Raw genomic sequence first — 17819 nt, forward strand, 5'->3', positions numbered from 1 at the left:
CTGGATAGTGACAAGAGTCAGAAAGATTAGGGCTGTGAATTCATAAGTGGCTTTATAACCAGGGAAAGAACCGGACCTGCGAGGGGACCACTTGTAGGGGTGGCTGTGAAGATGCTCCCTAATTGGTCGACAGTATTGGAAGAAGAGGATCTGGAAGATGTCGAGCAGCATTTGAAAGGAGGGTAGGGAGGGTCTCTAAGGCCTGGGGCAGGGGGACCCATGGCAAATACTACCTGAAATTAAAAGGAGGCTGACTATCAAAGGACCCCGGGGGTTATTTGAAGAACAGGGAGGTAGATGTAGGAGTCTAGAGTGATTGTTTCGGCAGGAAGCAACGAAGCAAGAAGACTTAGGGAATTCCAGACATATTCATAATTGGAGACAGAGAAGAAATTTGAAAATAAAAAATCACAAGAAATGCGTAGTCAGCTGAACATGGAGCCCAAGGTAGAGGAAGTAAGTGGTGATGGGGAGTTTTCCCAAGAAATACGGGAACAATAAGAAAAATGACAAATCCAGAAAGTGATTTTTTCATAGGGGGAATGAGATACCACCAAAATGTATAGCTTCATCAACACGTGTTGTCGTCCAGGCAAACAGGGACCATCCCTTCATTCTTGGACATCAGAGGGTTATTGTGTGGTTTTAATACGGAAATTCTCTTTTTTTTCAAAAATTTACATAAAATGTCTCAATTAGCATATTTTGCTTCAAGCGTGCATGTATCAGGATTCTTTCCCAAAGGTGTGGTTTTAATTGGAACAGCAGATGCTTATTGAAAGCAGACTGGGTTTAAAGTGCTGAGTCACGGCTGCCCTCGGCAGAGCTCAGTCTCTCCTCCCACCTGACTGTCAGCAAAGCAACAAAATTCCCAAGAACAGCCGGCTTTCGTCCTTGACTTGCAGCCTTTATTTAACTGGATCAGAACATTTGCACTTAGCATGTGGAAGTTTTATTTCAGTAAATGAAGACAATAACTGCATATAGCTTTAACAAAAAAGAAAACAGAGAACACAAGAGAGCATGTTGAGAAGCATCTGCATGAGAAACCGAAAAATGCTGAAATCGTTCCCAGGACAACCCCAGGCATCGTAATCCACTGACGGGGAGAGGAGGGGACAGGACAGCGCAGACAGGGCACATTCCGCGTTCAAACCCGTATACTGTAAGGACCTCAAAGCCCTTTGTGGGGATTGTGAGCGTTTCTTCTCTGCTGGCGTTAGTTTTCTGAAATTCTTGTAAGCCTCTGACATTTCTGTCAAGTGCTTAAGGAATTCTAAACGTTTCAGAACTCGGAATGAAATACTAGGCGTTGGGGATTACCAGGAACGTTTCACGTCCGCTGTTGTCACCGTCGCAAAAGTTGAAGAACGATTTTGTAGTTACGGTGACATTTATTCCACTGCCTTCACCAACAGGAAATGAGCAAGACAACCATCTACCTTTTCATTAACTAGTGGGGTCTGATGTTTCCTGCACGGACTTTCTTGTCATTTCTGCAGGAGAGAATTTCACTTAAACCATATTTAATGGTGATTATGTCAGGTTCAAATTAAGGTGAGCACTTTCCTGCTCCCAAAGAGATAACCTGTTATAAGAGATGTTTTTCTTCTTGAGGCTCAGGGGGGTAATTTGCTATCCTCCAAGTTTTGACTTCTTTTTTTAAAACTAATGAGATGAATAATTTGTAAGAAAATACTAGAGCAAGGAAACTTTTATTTTTGTATTAAGCTAAAGAGCATTGGGAAAACGACACGGTATTTTTTGATCGCATATGCCTACGCCACAGGTTGTGAATTCTACGGGTAAATATTACAGAATGATGCTGTTCCTCTTTGAAATTGTCTGCCTGGATAGAAAGAACATTTGAAAAACTACCAGTTAACAGTGCAGCGAATATGCAGAGAAGGTTGTGGAAATCTTGTATCCAGAATCTTCACCCCAGCCTTGCACAGCCATTTTGAATATCCAACTTCAAGCTCTAAATAAAAACAGATGGTTAAGAACAAGTTGTTTTCTGTAAAATCTATAAGCATGTGATAGTTCAGATACTCATTTATATCTATGAATTACGGTAGCCTGCCTGGATTCTGTTGTATATACTCCACGTAGCCACAGTTTCCCCAGATCTCCTCAGCTAATTAAGCAGTTATTATAAAATGGAAAGCTTATCACACGGAAAGAACATCATTCTGTTCTTCATTATGGGAAGTCAAATAGTTTGCTTGCACGAAGAAGCATCTCCCTCTGCTCTCCAGGATGAGGCAGGTTCATCCTTGCAGAATGGAAGGACCTGCAGAAATGTCTTTCTTTCTCCACCGCAACAGGGAGAGTGTACGGGGCAGGATTTCTTGTAAGGATGCTTTGTAGGGGAAAGTGTCATATAAGCTAGTACATTGCAGGAAGTCGACAGAAGTCGATGAATGGATGAAGGAAGGAATGAGTACAAAAATTCTGAAATGCAGCCAAACAGTGCTCGTTTTTGTCTCCCTTTGGCAAAAATTCACAATTTTGGGGTGCATTTTCTAACAGAGGCATAATAATTCAAAAGTGAAATCATCCCTCAAGTACAGCCTGTTACGGTTTTGTAAGTGGAAACTTTGCCATCATGAAAAGACTGTTCCATGAGAAAGGACACCTTTTCAGCAAAGACCTGGGACCCGCCCCAAGATGAAGAGCTCTGTGAGGCGGAAAGGAGGCTTAGAAGTAATAGATATTCGAGGAAGAAGAAACCAAAAAGGGTATATTATGTTGGAGACCAAGGACAAATAATGTTGCAAGGCGGGGAATATGACTCTTTCATTTTGTTGTTTTTTCAGCTTCATTGGGGTATAATTGCAAATAAAATTATAATGTGCATATATACATATATATATATGTATGTAAAGAAATACCTTTTCTGTGATTACCAGTACTATTCTGTCCTTTAAAATATCTCATGAGAACCCAAGTGTTACGTGTACTCTAGCCAAGAAAAGTTTGAGAAAGAGGCTTTGTTTTTGTTGTTATTCCTAATCTGCATTCAGACTCTAACACTGTTGAATACTAGCTTGCTCCTGCGGTCAGGCTGAAGACTCGTGGTCTAGAACAGTCACTGATGAATTACCTGTTAGAAATTTAAGCGTATCAGAGAAAACATTTCAACCATCCAAATCTTTTGAAATAAGATCTTGCCAATCAATGAGTAGGTAAAGAACACAAAAGGATGCTAGCTTTTGAAAAATTTAAAACGGAAGCAGGGAGGGGAGGATATAGCTCAGTGGTAGTGTGTGTGCTTAACATGCATGAGGTCCTGGGTTCAATCCCTGGTACCTCCACTTAAATAAATAAACAAATAAATAAATAAAATGGAGGGAACCATCTGTCCCGGGAACCTACCACTTTGGCACTTTGGTTGGGATCGGTGACTCCTCGTGGCTCTTTACTTGCAGGTTTCTATAATAAATAGATTTTGTTGTGTCAGGAACAGAACCAGATACCACACATAGACACATGTACATGCGCAGACCACCTCTTCTTGATCCATGAAAAGTCTTAGTTTGTAAATTGTTATGGGATGGGGAGGGGGGCGGGGTAGGACAGTTCCGGTTGAGTGAAGGTTTCTCAGAAACTGTTTTTCCTTGTTAGCCTTATTGTGATGCTCTCCAGCAGTGTATTTGGTGAGAGATTTCCAAACATTTTTCAAGCACTAGAGCTTCCACTCAAAAAGATCTCAGTTGGAATCTCAGTAAAACCAATGTTTGAAAATGGGCTATGCTGTCGAGCAGGGCCTGGGGAGACAGGCCCGTTCAGTGTCCCCCTCCCCCGCCCGACTGTGCAGCACATCCTGAGATCCTCTTGTGTGATCAGAGGCTTCTGTGCAGAACCACAGTTTGAAAACCATCTTAATCACACCCTTTGGGCCATTAGTAAAGAAAGCATAATGAGAATTGCTGATTTTAACAAAGATACAGTTGAGACTCGGTGCTCTCCACGCCTAGTTCTGAGGAAGAAGTGTTCACGGTGCCCTTGAGGATATGTAGACAAGGCCCCAGTGCTTAGGGAGATCTTAGACACCCTGTAATAGCTCCTGCTTTTGGCTCAGCCTCTAAGGCATGTGTGTGCTAAGTTACCTAAGTCGCTTCTGTTCCATCAATATTGATTCAGGGAACACACCTCCTAGTGGGAAGCCCTCCGCCGATGGAGGCCCCCGAGAAGCCATCACTGGGTTCGACCCCTGAGAACCTGGGTGAGAGAAGAGTGAGGCACCTGCTTCAGGAGCAACATTTAAGGGACACAGATAAGCTCTGTGGTCACAATGTCACATGTTAATGTGTTGTTTAAAAAAAAAATTGGTACCGTTCCCAAGAATTTATGATGAACATTTTAAAGAAAGACAGTATCCAACAGGGCAAACTTCGATCAATCACCGCGCTCTTTCTCACCCTAACCCCAGTGCTGCTGAGAAGGAGGACGCTCTTATTTCTGCCTCAGATCAGAGAGCTGTGTAATATTATTGGACCTTTTCGAGGAACCAGTGAGCGTCAGTGCGGCACCAAGATTATTACTGAGATGGACACAGACCAACACAACCGACAGAAGGGAGCCGCGGGACCGTACCAGCGTGACGTAGTGCGGGCTTGAAAACCTGCCTGGAAGTCCCTCCAAGGGCTCGGCAGTTCTTTGCTAGTGAGAAAAGGCACTATTAACCTGCATTTAGTGCTCAAGCAAATAGGACTATTTTCCAAGCCTACAAAATAAACGTTCCTCTCTAGAATACTGTCCTAGGAAATCTACAGATATTGAAACGCTCAGAGACAGTGTTCTTCGCTGGGTGGTGCTCCTGTGATGGACGAGCCTAAGCACTTGTCGATAAAACAAGCACACCTATGGGAGAGGGAGTGTTTCTTTATGTGGTTTGATGTGCGTAGCACAAGGCTAGTCTATCACTCTCCAACCCTAACGTCCCTGATTGTCCAAATCCCAGGAAGTCCACAACCAGCTCCATCCCTTTGGACCTTCGTGGTCTTTGACGGTTTCCAGAACTTCCTACTGTAATACTGATGGTCCTGGCTGAGCGACCCTCTCTGGAGTGCTTTCCTTTATCCCCGTGATGTCAGTACAATTAGAAAGTAAGGTTCAGAGGAAACAAGACCTAGGAGAGGCCCTGGTGTGAGAGCAAAAACTAACTAAGCATTATTCATGTAACAGGGGAAAAACACCAAATGCAGACCTTCCCCAAGCCACAGGTTTGCTGAAAACCAGCCTTAACTAACGTATCAAATAGGCCTCAGCTAAATCATCATTATTTATATAATTTTATACCAAATAATACAAACAACCTAAAAAAGATTCAAGGTTCCAAACTCTCCTATACAATCTACATTTATAATATATTATGGTATACTGTGAATTAAATTCATTCATATATTTAACAAATATTTATCAAACTCCTCGTCCAAGTTCCCTCATTTAACCAAAAGAGTCAAAAGCCCTTAAGGATTTTATTCTCTAGACGTGTAACAAGCACGCCGAGGGCCGTATCTGAACCTCTGGTTGGCTTTGGTGTTTGCTATCATTGATCACACCCTCAGACCCCCTTCACCTGACCCTCTTCTCTCAGAGCACAACTGTTCTGCATATTAATTGCAAGAAAATGTACTTAGGAAAGTAACTTCGACAGCACATGAAGCACAGGAGATAATTAACACGTATCAATGCTAAATATATACCAAACACTGTGCTAAGTGCATTTACATGCAGTTTCTCATTTAAACCTGATATTAGCATCCTCTGTTTTCGTATCATCAGAAAATCTCACGGTAAGCTTAGAAAATGATCACACAATATTTTCTGTTCATTTGAGTGGACAATGAAGACTATTTCTTGGGGTCACTACTGGCATAATAATAAGTACTACTGGGTAAACATGATAAACCATCATATAATCAGGGAAAAATTAACTGTCCCCCTCGAGGTAATTGATAAGACGTTCAGTAGAAGCCTTGCTGTTACATGTGTTTCTGGGGGAAGCCGGGGAGCACGCTCTGTAATATTGTGCAATAAAAAACGCAGGGCTTCTGAAACATGTAGCGTTGGGGCAAAGTATTCAAAACGCCTGGAGCTGTGCAGTGAGACCACCACCAACCACAAAAGTCCTGACTGTAAGAGATTAGCACTATTGTATGTTCACTGGCATTTGCGTCTAACAATGGTGAGTTCACGCATCCTTCGAGACTTAGGTCCTGGTGGACATTCCCATTGATATAATCTTATTGTGACTGCGTTCTTCATTGGTTTAACACTTTTTTAAAAAGGGAATGCCATTGTAGTTTCTTAGCACTCACGTTTTATTTTTTCCCAGTGAGCTGAATGCACTGGAAACCATAGCTAAAGGCACTAAACAAGCCACTCCTTGCAGGGACTCCTACAGGATTGTCAGCTTTTTTCTTAGGTTTTCACACATGGCTATGGGTGTTATTTTAATAAACTCTTCCTTGAATGTGAAATATACACAAAGAAACGGACAAAGTGGAAGTGCTGAGTTGGATGAATTTTCACAAATGGGCATGTCCGGGCAGCCAACCCCTCCCTAGAGCAAAACTTTTATAAAACTTGGCCAGCTTTTCTGAAGATCCTCTCTTCCCTGCGGTAATAACGACCCTGACTTCCAGGACCATAGATTCGTTTTGTCAGTTGGAACTTATATGAGTTGAATCGTTCAGTTTGCTTTTGGGTTTGGTGTGTTGTCTAACGGTACGTTTGCGACAGTCCATACATACAATGGTATGTTGTAGATGTCAGTAGTTTGTCCATCTTTCCTTCCCTGCAGCGTTCCATTGTTTCAATATATCGTGAATTGTTCCCCCCCTTTCACTGTGATTAGACATTTGTATTGTTTTCATCTTTTGCAAATAATGCTGTTGGAACATTATTGTGGATGATCTCTGATACACCCACGTATGCATTCCTGTTGGGTGTATTCATATGGCAATACGATATTCATATGGCAAAAACTGTTGGATTACAGGGAATGCCTAGGGTCAGTTTTAGTACAGAGTATCAATTTTACCCACCAGTTGTTCCATTTAAACTTTCATTAGCATTTATGAGAGTTTTCACTGTCTGTGTCTCCACTAATCACTGGCATTGTTCTCCTTTATTTATTTTAGTCATTTCATGGGAAAATACAATACAGATAAGAACGTGCATACAAAACAAGATCATGGCTTAAGGAACCATTTAACGCAAATATTCTTGCACTCACTGCATTGGTGAAGAAATAAAACTTGGTCATTTCGAGCTAGCTATCATTATTGCCACCCACTTCCTCCCCCCAAATCAGCTACTTTCCATCCTTAAACTAATGACCTCCTCCTTGCATATGATTATGTTTTGAACCTCAAATATTTATCTCTCATCACTGTAACTTGGTCTTGTACTTTTTTAATTTTAATTTTATTTTACAAGGAAAAGATTTTCCCAACACTTTTCTGATACTAATTTTTAAGATAATTTTATTTTATATCTAGAACGTATTTGGTATGACCCTGCTTCTTTTCAATTTATTAAGACTTGTTTTATAACCCAGACTATGGTTTATGTTAGTACATTTTTCTCGTGGAGCACATTTAATCTTTTATTTAACCAACACATTTGCTCTGATATAGTGTCTTGGTTTCCCTGGTTTCCTGCCTTCCTTTCCTTCCCCACGTGTTGACAGAGATTGTTGGTATTATCTTAGACTTTATCTTAGACTGTTCTTTTGCATCTCCGACCTCACTTAGCTTAGGGGATAATTCCATTTCAAACACACACATGACTACTTTTTATATTGGTTAATGAACTCCTGCAAATGCAACTTTCTTACATGTAGAGGGTGGATATCAGGTAAGATGGGCTCGGTCCTTGTCTGCTGCTCAAAGTATCCTTTGTTCTCCACTCCCAGCATCTCTCCAGGTGGGCTGCCGAGAAGGAAAATGAACATTGACATCAGCTGTGGGATAAGCCTGTGGTTTAATATCCAATCATCTAGGAGATTTTTTAAAAGACCAATACTCATGTTCCACCCTACAACAATTAAATCTGAGGGAGGAACCCAAATTAGTAAATTTGTGTGTGTGTGTGAAACATCCCCTGTGCTTCCAATGTGCCGCAAAGTTTGGGAGCCACTGGGAGAAACATTCGAATGAGAACAAAGTGTGTGAAATCTTGACTTACTACTCCTATTCCTTGGTCTTCAGTAAAAGGCTTATCCTTCCCCTGTCAAGCATCCTCCATGACCACAAAGCTTACACAGTACCCGTAATGGTCCCTTCAATGCATAGAAGATACAGACATACCTTTGAACGTGCATCGACTTAATACATTTTTTGTAACGAATTAATAACGTGACAACCACAACACTGGTAAAAACCAGGATGAGCACAACCACGAGGATGGAGATATCTGCAACGGTAAAGGACACGTGCTTCAGCCAGGACATCAAGGCTGGGACAGTGGAATGTTAGCATTTAACTGAGCGATTACAATCCTGCTTCTTCCTTCTTTAAAAGACTTTAATTCCCCCTCCTCCAGTTATTAAATAAACTAAAAAGCCAAAACATTGTACAAATTATTAGCAGATGACACTCCATCCAAGACTCCATTGTGTTCAAAAAAGTCACAATGAGCAGGAAAGTTTGATTGCAAGTTACTCACTGACTATAGAAAAGGCCTTACTGCATTATGGGTGCTTAGAAGAGCTAATCCAAATGTAACTAAAAGATACATTAATTCTAAGAAAGCGGGCGATTGTAGTAAATTCAAACTTGGATATTTAAATATGCAAAATAACAAAAAGACCATACAAATCCATACAGAAATACAATATATATGTAGTAGACTTTTAGCGTGTAAGCAAAAAACGTTCTCACTGGCTAGGCTTTTTAGATCTGCAAGATGTTATATTAACCGAGGATGCTCACTGGTAACATTTAAGGTTTCCTCCCAGTCCACAGGTGCCTTCTCTTCCTCACACTGGCACTCAAGTTCACCGCCATCCACCTGGAAGAGCCGTCAGTCGTATTACTTACCAAATGACTAACATATAAGTTGTTGTTTTGCACCTGATTTAGCTGAGTGTTAGCACTACATCAAATGCACACACACAAAAATACCCACACCCACACACACATGAATTTTTAATTGATTATTGATTAACTAGGCTGTTTACCAAAATCAATGTTGGGAAAAATAAGCAAACGAAAGACAAGGAGGAGGTATCTCTGAAGATGGCCTCTGAACAAGAGAATGATTCTGACAAATTCAAAACCAGGTGAGCCAGATGGTTTGACTTATCTTTCCAGAAGCCATCAATATTATTAAATGAAGAGCCCCTGCTAGAGTTGGACGTATCATAGCCAAGGAGGAGACTCCTCCCAGGCTTAGTAACAGCGAGATAATATTAACATGGGAAAAAAAAGTGATGCCAAGATGTTTAGTTCATCAAAGAGCATCGTGTAATGGTTAAGAACAGAGAGTCTTAATTGAGTGAAAAAAAAAGGTTTTTATTGTTTTTTCTCAAAAGCTTTAAGCTAATGTTGATATTGGTGAAATTTAACTGTAAATTATGATAGATCCAACTTTAAACTTTAGGTTTAGATTTCATAGGTGCATAATTACTGGGTTTCTAGGTTACCAGCTCAATGATAAGACATATACTTGTAATACTGGCATCATCTACGTGTATAATACTTGGTTTGGCTCTTTGGATCTGTATTATTGATGATACATGAAAAAAATGGATCTCAAATGCATATTTGATTTAAAAATCACTGTCTATACATATTTACATATGCACCCACACATACACAGGCTCAGGAAAGGAGTCTTATGTAACTAAATGACTGGCAAGACCTTAATTTAAAAAGAAGTCAAACCTTACAGCATTTTCGTTGCACTGAGATGAGCAGTTGGTTGAACTGTAGACCTTCTCAATCTCCACACATTCGCCATTGCTGCACACCTAGAAATGGAGTAACCGATATGAATTAGAATTCCTTGCTCTTAGAATTTGCATCATTTTTTCTACTCTGAAAAACCACATGTAGAATCTTCTGTGGGAGAAGAAATACTCTATGGATGTTCAATCGATATTTGAAAATAATGTAGTGTACATTCAACCACTGATATACACAAACCCATTAATTATTAGAATGTCTAAGTCCTTACTAATTCTTCAGATGTTAATCTATCAAAGATTCTCCCCTTGTCATGGCAGTAATTTCTCCTATCATTTCTGTCAGGTTTTCTGCTGATTTGATAAGGATCAATGTTTGTCATGTCACAGTTGCTGGCTGGGCATTTTGTTAATGGCAATTAATCTCCTTATTTATACTTATTACCACCATTTCTAAATTTTGCTTTATTTTTTTGGTAAGTTTTATGACCGAATTAGTGTTGTTTTTGTTGCTTGTGGTGATCGTATGGCTTATCTTTGCCCCATTATTTAATTGTTAGCCATTATGTTTATTCTTACCTATTTCTTTTAAAAAAGGCTTATGTCCAGAAATGTTTTCCCAATTCTATTGAGGTATAATTGACAAATAGCAATTGGTTATGTTTCAAGTGTATATCATGATAACTTATCTACTTAGACATCGTGAAACGATTACCAAAAACAACCTGATTAATACATCCAGCACCGCAAATATCTTTTTTGTGATGAGAACACCCAAACCCTGCTCTCTCAGCCAATTTCAAGCACACATTACAGTATTACTGACTAGAGTCACCATGCTGTGCGGTAGATCTCCAGAATTTACTCACTTTAAAACAGAAATGTGTACCCTTTAACCAGCATCTCCCTGTTTTACCTCATCTGTGTCCAGCACAGTCACTGGCACCATGGCATGTGCCCAGGAAATATGTCTGATCGAATCAAATAAGTGCAGATTGCATGGTTACTTCATAGTCCAATCAGTTCAAAGACAATTAAGTCTAAAGCGAACTGTGGTTACCAGGAGTGAAAGGGGCAGGGAAGGATTAAGAGTTCGGGATTAACAGACACATGTGACTGTATATGAAATAGATAAACAACAAGGACCTACTGTATAGCACAGGGCACTCTATTCAGCTTCTTGTAATGAGCCATAATAGAAAAGAAACTGAAAAAATATATATGTATATATGTATACATATAAATGAATCACCTTGCTGTACACTTGAAACTAACATTATAAATCGACTATACTTCAATAAAAAAAGGATAAAAAATTAAGTCTATAATTTCATTAAGCATCTACTGTAAGATACTAAATAAGTACATTAATATCATTACATAATTTATATAACAAATATGAAGCAAAATGAACCTTTATTATAGTGTATGGCTACTCTGCTCAATTTAAAAAAATATTGCCAATTTTTTTTTTCTGCTCTCCCATGTATAGGCCCTCTGGAACCAATAATAGGACCCAGTGAGGTTTTAGGGCAGCCAAACCAAGAAGTTTTAATAAAACAAAGGGCTTTCATCTTACCATTCCCTCTCTACACTTCGTTCCAGGAGCAACCAGACCGAAATCCTTAGAATTATGGTATAAAAAAAAGGTTTTGCATTCAGTGCCATTCTGCTTCAGAGGCTTCTTAAGGTGGTAGATCTTTTCTTCTCCAAGGACAGAAGCGTGCTGCCCACCTGTGCAGAATATCTTTCCGCATTTGACATCTCTGAAGGAAAGGAAGAGCGGTCTCATGCATGGGACCAGAAACAGAACTTCGGAGACTAGGCTGGCAGGGAAGGGGCCTGGTCACGTTTTTCTAGACCCAGACATGTCAGAGGCCAGGCGGGGAGCGCAGAGTAAACTGCTGGACAGTCAAAGTCCTGACTGTGGGCACTGAGATGCGTAGGGAGAGAGGTGAACTCACTGTATTTCTTCATGATTGCTTGTAATTCTCACAAACCAGGACTAGCTCAAGTTCACAGAAGAGGCTTTCTTATTAGAAACTCGAATTAGCCCACCTTTCATCAGGACATTAAGATTTCTTTCTTATTTCCTGCGTGCAGCACATCAGTTGATTCTCACCACAAACCCATGGATTTGTTATCATCACAACCCCCTTACGCAGATTAGGCAGCAGCTGGAAGTCAGGGAGGGGAAGTGACTGCCCGGTTTGAGTTAGGATATTTAGAAAGCAGACTTGACCTTGACTATAGGTTTTTATTGTTGTTGTTTTCAGTCCAAATCCTGTTTGGGGGCGCACAGAAAGCCTTGCCAAACGCCAGGAGCAAACCCGGAAGCATGGCTCCGCGCGGGCTTCGAAAATCAGATCTAACTTTCAGTTCTCCCATCCTGTCTTCCAGTGTCAGCGTCTACCTTTCTTTCTTTCTTTTTTTTTTTTTTAACATTTTTTATTGATTTATAATCATTTTACAATGTTGTGTCAAATTCCAGTGTTCAGCACAATTTTTCAGTCATTCATGGACATATACACACTCATTGTCACATTTTTTTTTCTGTGAGTTATCATAACATTTTGTGTATATTTCCCTGTGCTATGCAGTGTAATCTTGTTTATCTATTCTACAATTTTGAAATCCCAGTCTATCCCTTCCCGCCCTCTACCCCCCTACCTTTCTTGCTTTTTATGGCTTTATTTCTTTCCTTCTTTCTTCCTTTTCTCCCCTTTTCTACTTATTGCCTCCTTTCTCCTGTTTGCTTTTTTTTTTGTAGCTTCTTTCTTCCTGAGAATCTTACATCTTCCCCCTTTCTTCCTTCTATTCTGTTACTTTCAGTTACAAAACACGGAACATAAACACCAGTTAATTTCACAGGCATGTGTGCTCACTGCCTGGTTACTTCCTTTTCTTCCTAATCTCCTCCGTAAAAAAGAGGTTGGCAGCTGCCAGAACAAGAGCTGCTCTGATTTTGCAAGACACTTACTTTTCTTCACAGGGAATCAATGTCTGTTCCTTGTTTTTGCAGTATCCAAATTTATTTCCTTTTTTATTCATCTTGTAGCACATACCGGGACTGTCTTTTGCATCTGTATGGTATGAGAAAAGGAAACGGTATGAGAAAAGGAAAACAATGAACCCAAGAATATTACACATCATAAAATGCCTGACTTGTCTGTGGTAACTGGGACTTCCACTATCATGCCGTGGTGACGCAGGATGGGGTAAATAATTTAAAAACTAGCCTACTGCCTTTGGAGGATGTTTTAGGAAGGAATATGGGTATAAAAAAAGTAACAAACAGACCTTAACCTACATACTGAACTAGTCAATTAATATTACAGGTAATATCAATTAACATTAAAATTATTATTCAGAAGGATGGCAGGTAATAGCTTGGAAGGAGGCCACAAACGGCATTATCTCCAGTCTTGCCCCCAAATTCCTAAAGACCAATCAATAACAGAGAAATAATGACTGTTATCTTCACCAGGCATTCCCTGTAATGGTCCCTCACCATTATCGAATAATTCAGAGCATTGGTCATCCCGGGTGGGACATCTCCCCATGAAGCAGTAGCCCTTTGCCTTCTTGCAGGGAAATCCATTTACTTGGAACTGGTCCTTAGGACACCCAGAAGAGTGGCCAGTACACACTTCAGGAAAATCGCATTCGTCTTTTGCTGGTCTGCATATAGACCCTGCTTTTTTCATCTGTGGAAGGAAAACGAAGCCATTGACTCCTGGACACACTTAGGTGGGGAAGGTTCAGGAAGTAGGAGGAAGTAAGTAGGCTGACCCATTTAATTTATCCAGAAAAGGCTTTGAGCATGGACCAGGACTTCCTTCTCCATTCCATGGAGAATTGTTACCATTATTGACTTTTATGTAATTTTAGGACTCACAAGCCGGTGTTTTGAAATTTGATGTTAGAACAGCACTGGGGCAGAGTTGGAATGGACATAAAATAGAGACACGAGCATGTGCTCTGTTCATCTTGTCTTCATCTCTTGCTTAGGACGTCCCTTTCCTCCGTCCCCAGCCCACCACACACACAGCTGGGAGCCGCTGACTCTAACGAGGAATCCTCACTCCCAAGAAATCAGATCTCTCCAGATGAACTAAAATAACACCTTGGCTGTCATTGCTGGAGGGCACTATGTAGAAATACTCTCTCGTTCAGCCATTCAAGATGCATGTAATTGTGCTGGGGTTTTGGAAAGATTTGGAGATGAATAACACACACTTCCGTTCCTTTGTTCAGTTCACAATCCAGTGGTTTGGAAGAAGTGCCCATAAACCCCTGAAGAGAGGCATTTGGGTTTCTAGTCATCCTTCCGGGGATACTAGTCCCTGTCGCTTTCCAATTCCCATAGAACCCTTTTCCCCTTTTAGTTCACTGTTGCTGGAATGTCAGTTTTCCCCCAGCCAAGGTTAAATCGGTTGGTGATGGTTTACGAAAGAATAGTGTCATATAAATGTCACCTAACTCCACTCCTGAAAGTCCAAGCACTGCTCACCTGCTTCTCCACCCTCCAGACCAAAGCACTGCCCAGAGCTCAGAAGTCAGAGCATCTCAGAGAAGGCTCTTCTGGGCACCAGTAAGCGTGGCCCCAGTCTGGGATTAGTGGTGTCAGGTCATTCGGTGGTCAGACATCTCTCTGGTCCTAAGGATACTGAGCGAACTGAAACCAGAGAAACCCAGTCCCAGCAAAGGATCTCACCTGACAAGAGTCACAGCATTCTCCTTCCGCACAAGTGAATCCTGGCTTCAGCAGACACTTGAGTGCATCGCAGCAAGGATTAGCACACTCCTAGCAATAATGGAAAATTAAAGATCAGAAGTGGTCTGTAGCTTGGCTCCTGTTTGAAGAGTTGATGTGGTGTGCTTCTGTGTAACTTAGCCTTAACTGATTTTCACAGTGACATCCAACTGCATGGTCCTGAGCTATGATGTGTGTACACAGACTCCTGCTTGCAGCTGGTGTTTGGGACTCTTTTCCTTCCCTTGTGGCTGCTCCGAACTCCACAGCTGATGAATTCGCACTGCGAGCATACAAAGTCCAAAGCTGGTGACCTTTCCTTTTCCGGATGACTTCCGTTCTCTGGAAGGGTCCTGCTGCTTCTCATGTGGAAGGTTTGCTCTGAGATAATACAACTTCTGAAGATCTGATTTTATATTTCCCTCAAGACATTAAGTATTTCAGGCTGCCCTTTGGCTTTTTATTTTTAATGCCTCATTAGATGATAATAGCAAAGTGGGCATTTAGATCCTATCTGTTCATTGAAACTAAAGCTCCAAAACCCTTGTCTGCGTCTTGTCACGTAAGGTACTTCATGTGTTAGAACCAAACTGGAGAACCATTCCAAGGACTGCACGTGGGCAAAAGCATCAGTTTCCAGAGTTAAGATTCTCTTCCCCTTTAAGGAGACATTTGAAGACTAGAAGCTCTAACTTCTCGACATGTCAGGGTGCTCATGCAGTCTTTTAGCTGCATGATCCTCTTTGACTTCTGTTGAATCGCATGCTGTCTACAGCATGGCTACAAAACTGTGGTCCTTGGGCCAGTAACAGCAGCATAGCCTTGTAGGTTGGCAGGAACAGGATCTCAGATCCACCCCAGACCTACTGAATCAGCATCTACATTTTAACAGCATGCCCAGGTGATTTATAAGCGCTTGATAATTTGAGAAGCAGTTATCTAGGACACAGACCTGTACCCTGAACTCTTGAAAGAAATAGCTTCCATGCCAGAGAAAAGCAGATTAAGAATTAATTAATTTAACACAGCCTCAAAGGCTTATTGTAAATGTTCCAGAGATTGTAACTATGTGTAAATTTAGGAGGTTTCTGCTCAGCTAAGTTTTCTAATAATGTGATCCAACGAACTGGGATCTCGGCTAGCCTCAAAAGGCCTTGAGTAAAACCCAATTGACTGATTATGCGCGTTTCCTAGAAAACATTCCTACGGTGTGTGAGAAATCAGACTTAAGGACACCCATGGGCTCTTCTCACAGGAACTGCCAATTAATATATAAACCAGGCTAACGCGATGCTGTGGACCGAGGGCAAGATCATTACACACAATTCAGGACTCGGTAAGAAGCCTTGCAGTGAGGCAGTACCAACGGCTTGTTTCCAAATTTAAAAAAAAAAAACAGTTTTTAAAGCTTTACAAGGAATGTCATGGTTGATTAATGGCTGCGTCTCCACCTAGGTTCGGGCAAAGCATAAACTTTGCAATTTAAAGACCACATCATGAGCCAGTACCTGCACAGGGCCACAGTCACACTCCTCTCCATCATCCAAATTCTTGTTTCCACAGTAGGGGTAATCACTTAGCTTCTCAGAAAACGGGACGTTGAACATGCACGTTGGCTTGTGCTCCTCCAGGTGCTGCAGGTACTGGGTTCTGCTGCAGGTGCTGAATTTTAGTGCAGGGATGCTAGGGGTGGGACGAGTGAAAAGCGAACATTAATCACATCAAGGCATAGCGGTAGGAGAGCTGCGAAAGTTAGCAAGAAGTGAGGACAAAAAAAATATAAACGCTGGACTCGAAGTCCATTTACTTTCCTTACTCTTGCCTTACTGCTATAGCAGAGTAGTAACTGGGCTGTTTATTATACAAAATGTCTTCTTGAAACGCAGCCAACACGTGCTCTGGTAGCGAAAACTCTCAGAGTATATATCTTCCAGAACATCCTTCTTGAAGCCCACGATTTCCACTCACTGTGTCTGCTGCTCCCACGTCACGTTTTATTTGTTCCCCTTAAAATAATCTATATATTCGTCTATCATCCACGCAGGATGCCTCCTCAGAACAGTGACTGAATCACGTTTCAAATTTTTAAAAAATAAGGACCGATTTTTAAAAAACATTTTAGTCTACTGAAAAAACAGAGCTTGATATTTAAGGAAAAATCATACAAATATATTTACTATATAAATATTTAAAATCATCACCTAATACATAGAAAGTCAATAGTTTCATCTTTGAAACATGTACCTTATACATAGTAAAAAAATAATAATAACACAGTGCCTGGCACAAAGTAGCTCTCTCCAAACATTTTGGGGGAAAAAAAATCAATACTATCTTACACATCCCAGGAATGTGACCTACTTCTTTTTAAACTGAACCTCACCTCTCTCCCATCTTTTGTTTTGACTCCCTCGCCATTATTATTACTATTATTATTTTGTTTTAATTGAAGTACCGTCGGTTACAATGTGTCAGTTTCTGGTGTGCAGCACAGTGTCCCAGTCATGCATATAAGTACATATATATATTCATATATAAGTACATATATTTCATATTTTTTTCATTAAGGGTTATTAGAAGATATTGAACATAGTGCTTTACAGAAGGGAATTTTTTTATTAATCTATTTTTATACATAGTCCTTGCCATTCTTATTGATACTGTGATTGGATACAGATGGACTTTTAAAGTCTCGGAGACATTCAAATGGGATGATGGGCACCCCTCCAAGAGATTACTAATTATGTAGACAATGATGTAAAATCAGACATCAGCTAATTGCGTTCTCACCCTATGCCAGTCACTGCCCTCGGGTACTTCAGCTACTTTAACTCATGAATATACAGAAGCACTGATCATCGCCTACCATCACTTTTCTTGCTATGAACAATGCACTGTTTGTACTTCCCATAAAGGAGTTCAAAGACGTGCAGGGCTCAGGACCTGACCACACATGACTCACAGCACGAAGAGGGAATGCTGGGCATTCATTCATTCTGTAATAATTGATGGAGTACCTACTACGTGTCTTGGACTTTTCTGGACAGTGTTGATAGGACAGTGAACAAAACAGACAAAACCTTCTGACCTCATGAAGCTCCTCTTCCGGTGGGGGACTGAAATAATTCACAAGCTGAATTTTAT

General features: G+C 40.7%; 1 protein-coding gene across 2 annotated transcripts in view; it reads right to left on the reverse strand.

Annotated features, from left to right (window-relative positions):
• Positions 1 to 899: 899 nt before the first annotated feature.
• Positions 900 to 17819, reverse strand: part of ADAM7 (ADAM metallopeptidase domain 7) — a 42925-nt gene continuing 26005 nt past the window's right edge. Inside the window, exons 12-22 of one of the 2 annotated variants that reach the window (XM_072952646.1) lie at positions 16184 to 16358; positions 14637 to 14726; positions 13431 to 13626; positions 12900 to 13002; positions 11499 to 11685; positions 9905 to 9985; positions 8946 to 9024; positions 8322 to 8427; positions 7850 to 7943; positions 3379 to 3435; positions 900 to 1981 (exon numbers count right to left, since the gene is read on the reverse strand). In XM_072952646.1, the coding sequence (XP_072808747.1) occupies positions 1937 to 1981; positions 3379 to 3435; positions 7850 to 7943; positions 8322 to 8427; positions 8946 to 9024; positions 9905 to 9985; positions 11499 to 11685; positions 12900 to 13002; positions 13431 to 13626; positions 14637 to 14726; positions 16184 to 16358 (1213 nt within the window). In that variant the 3' untranslated portion in view covers positions 900 to 1936. Of the gene's footprint in view, positions 1982 to 3378; positions 3436 to 7849; positions 7947 to 8321; positions 8428 to 8945; positions 9025 to 9904; positions 9986 to 11498; positions 11686 to 12899; positions 13003 to 13430; positions 13627 to 14636; positions 14727 to 16183; positions 16359 to 17819 lie in introns of both variants that reach the window. The other variant, XM_072952645.1, reaches the window with a different exon arrangement.

The sequence above is a fragment of the Vicugna pacos genome, chromosome 31, assembly GCF_048564905.1.
Source record: "Vicugna pacos chromosome 31, VicPac4, whole genome shotgun sequence".
Taxonomy (NCBI): domain Eukaryota; kingdom Metazoa; phylum Chordata; class Mammalia; order Artiodactyla; family Camelidae; genus Vicugna; species Vicugna pacos.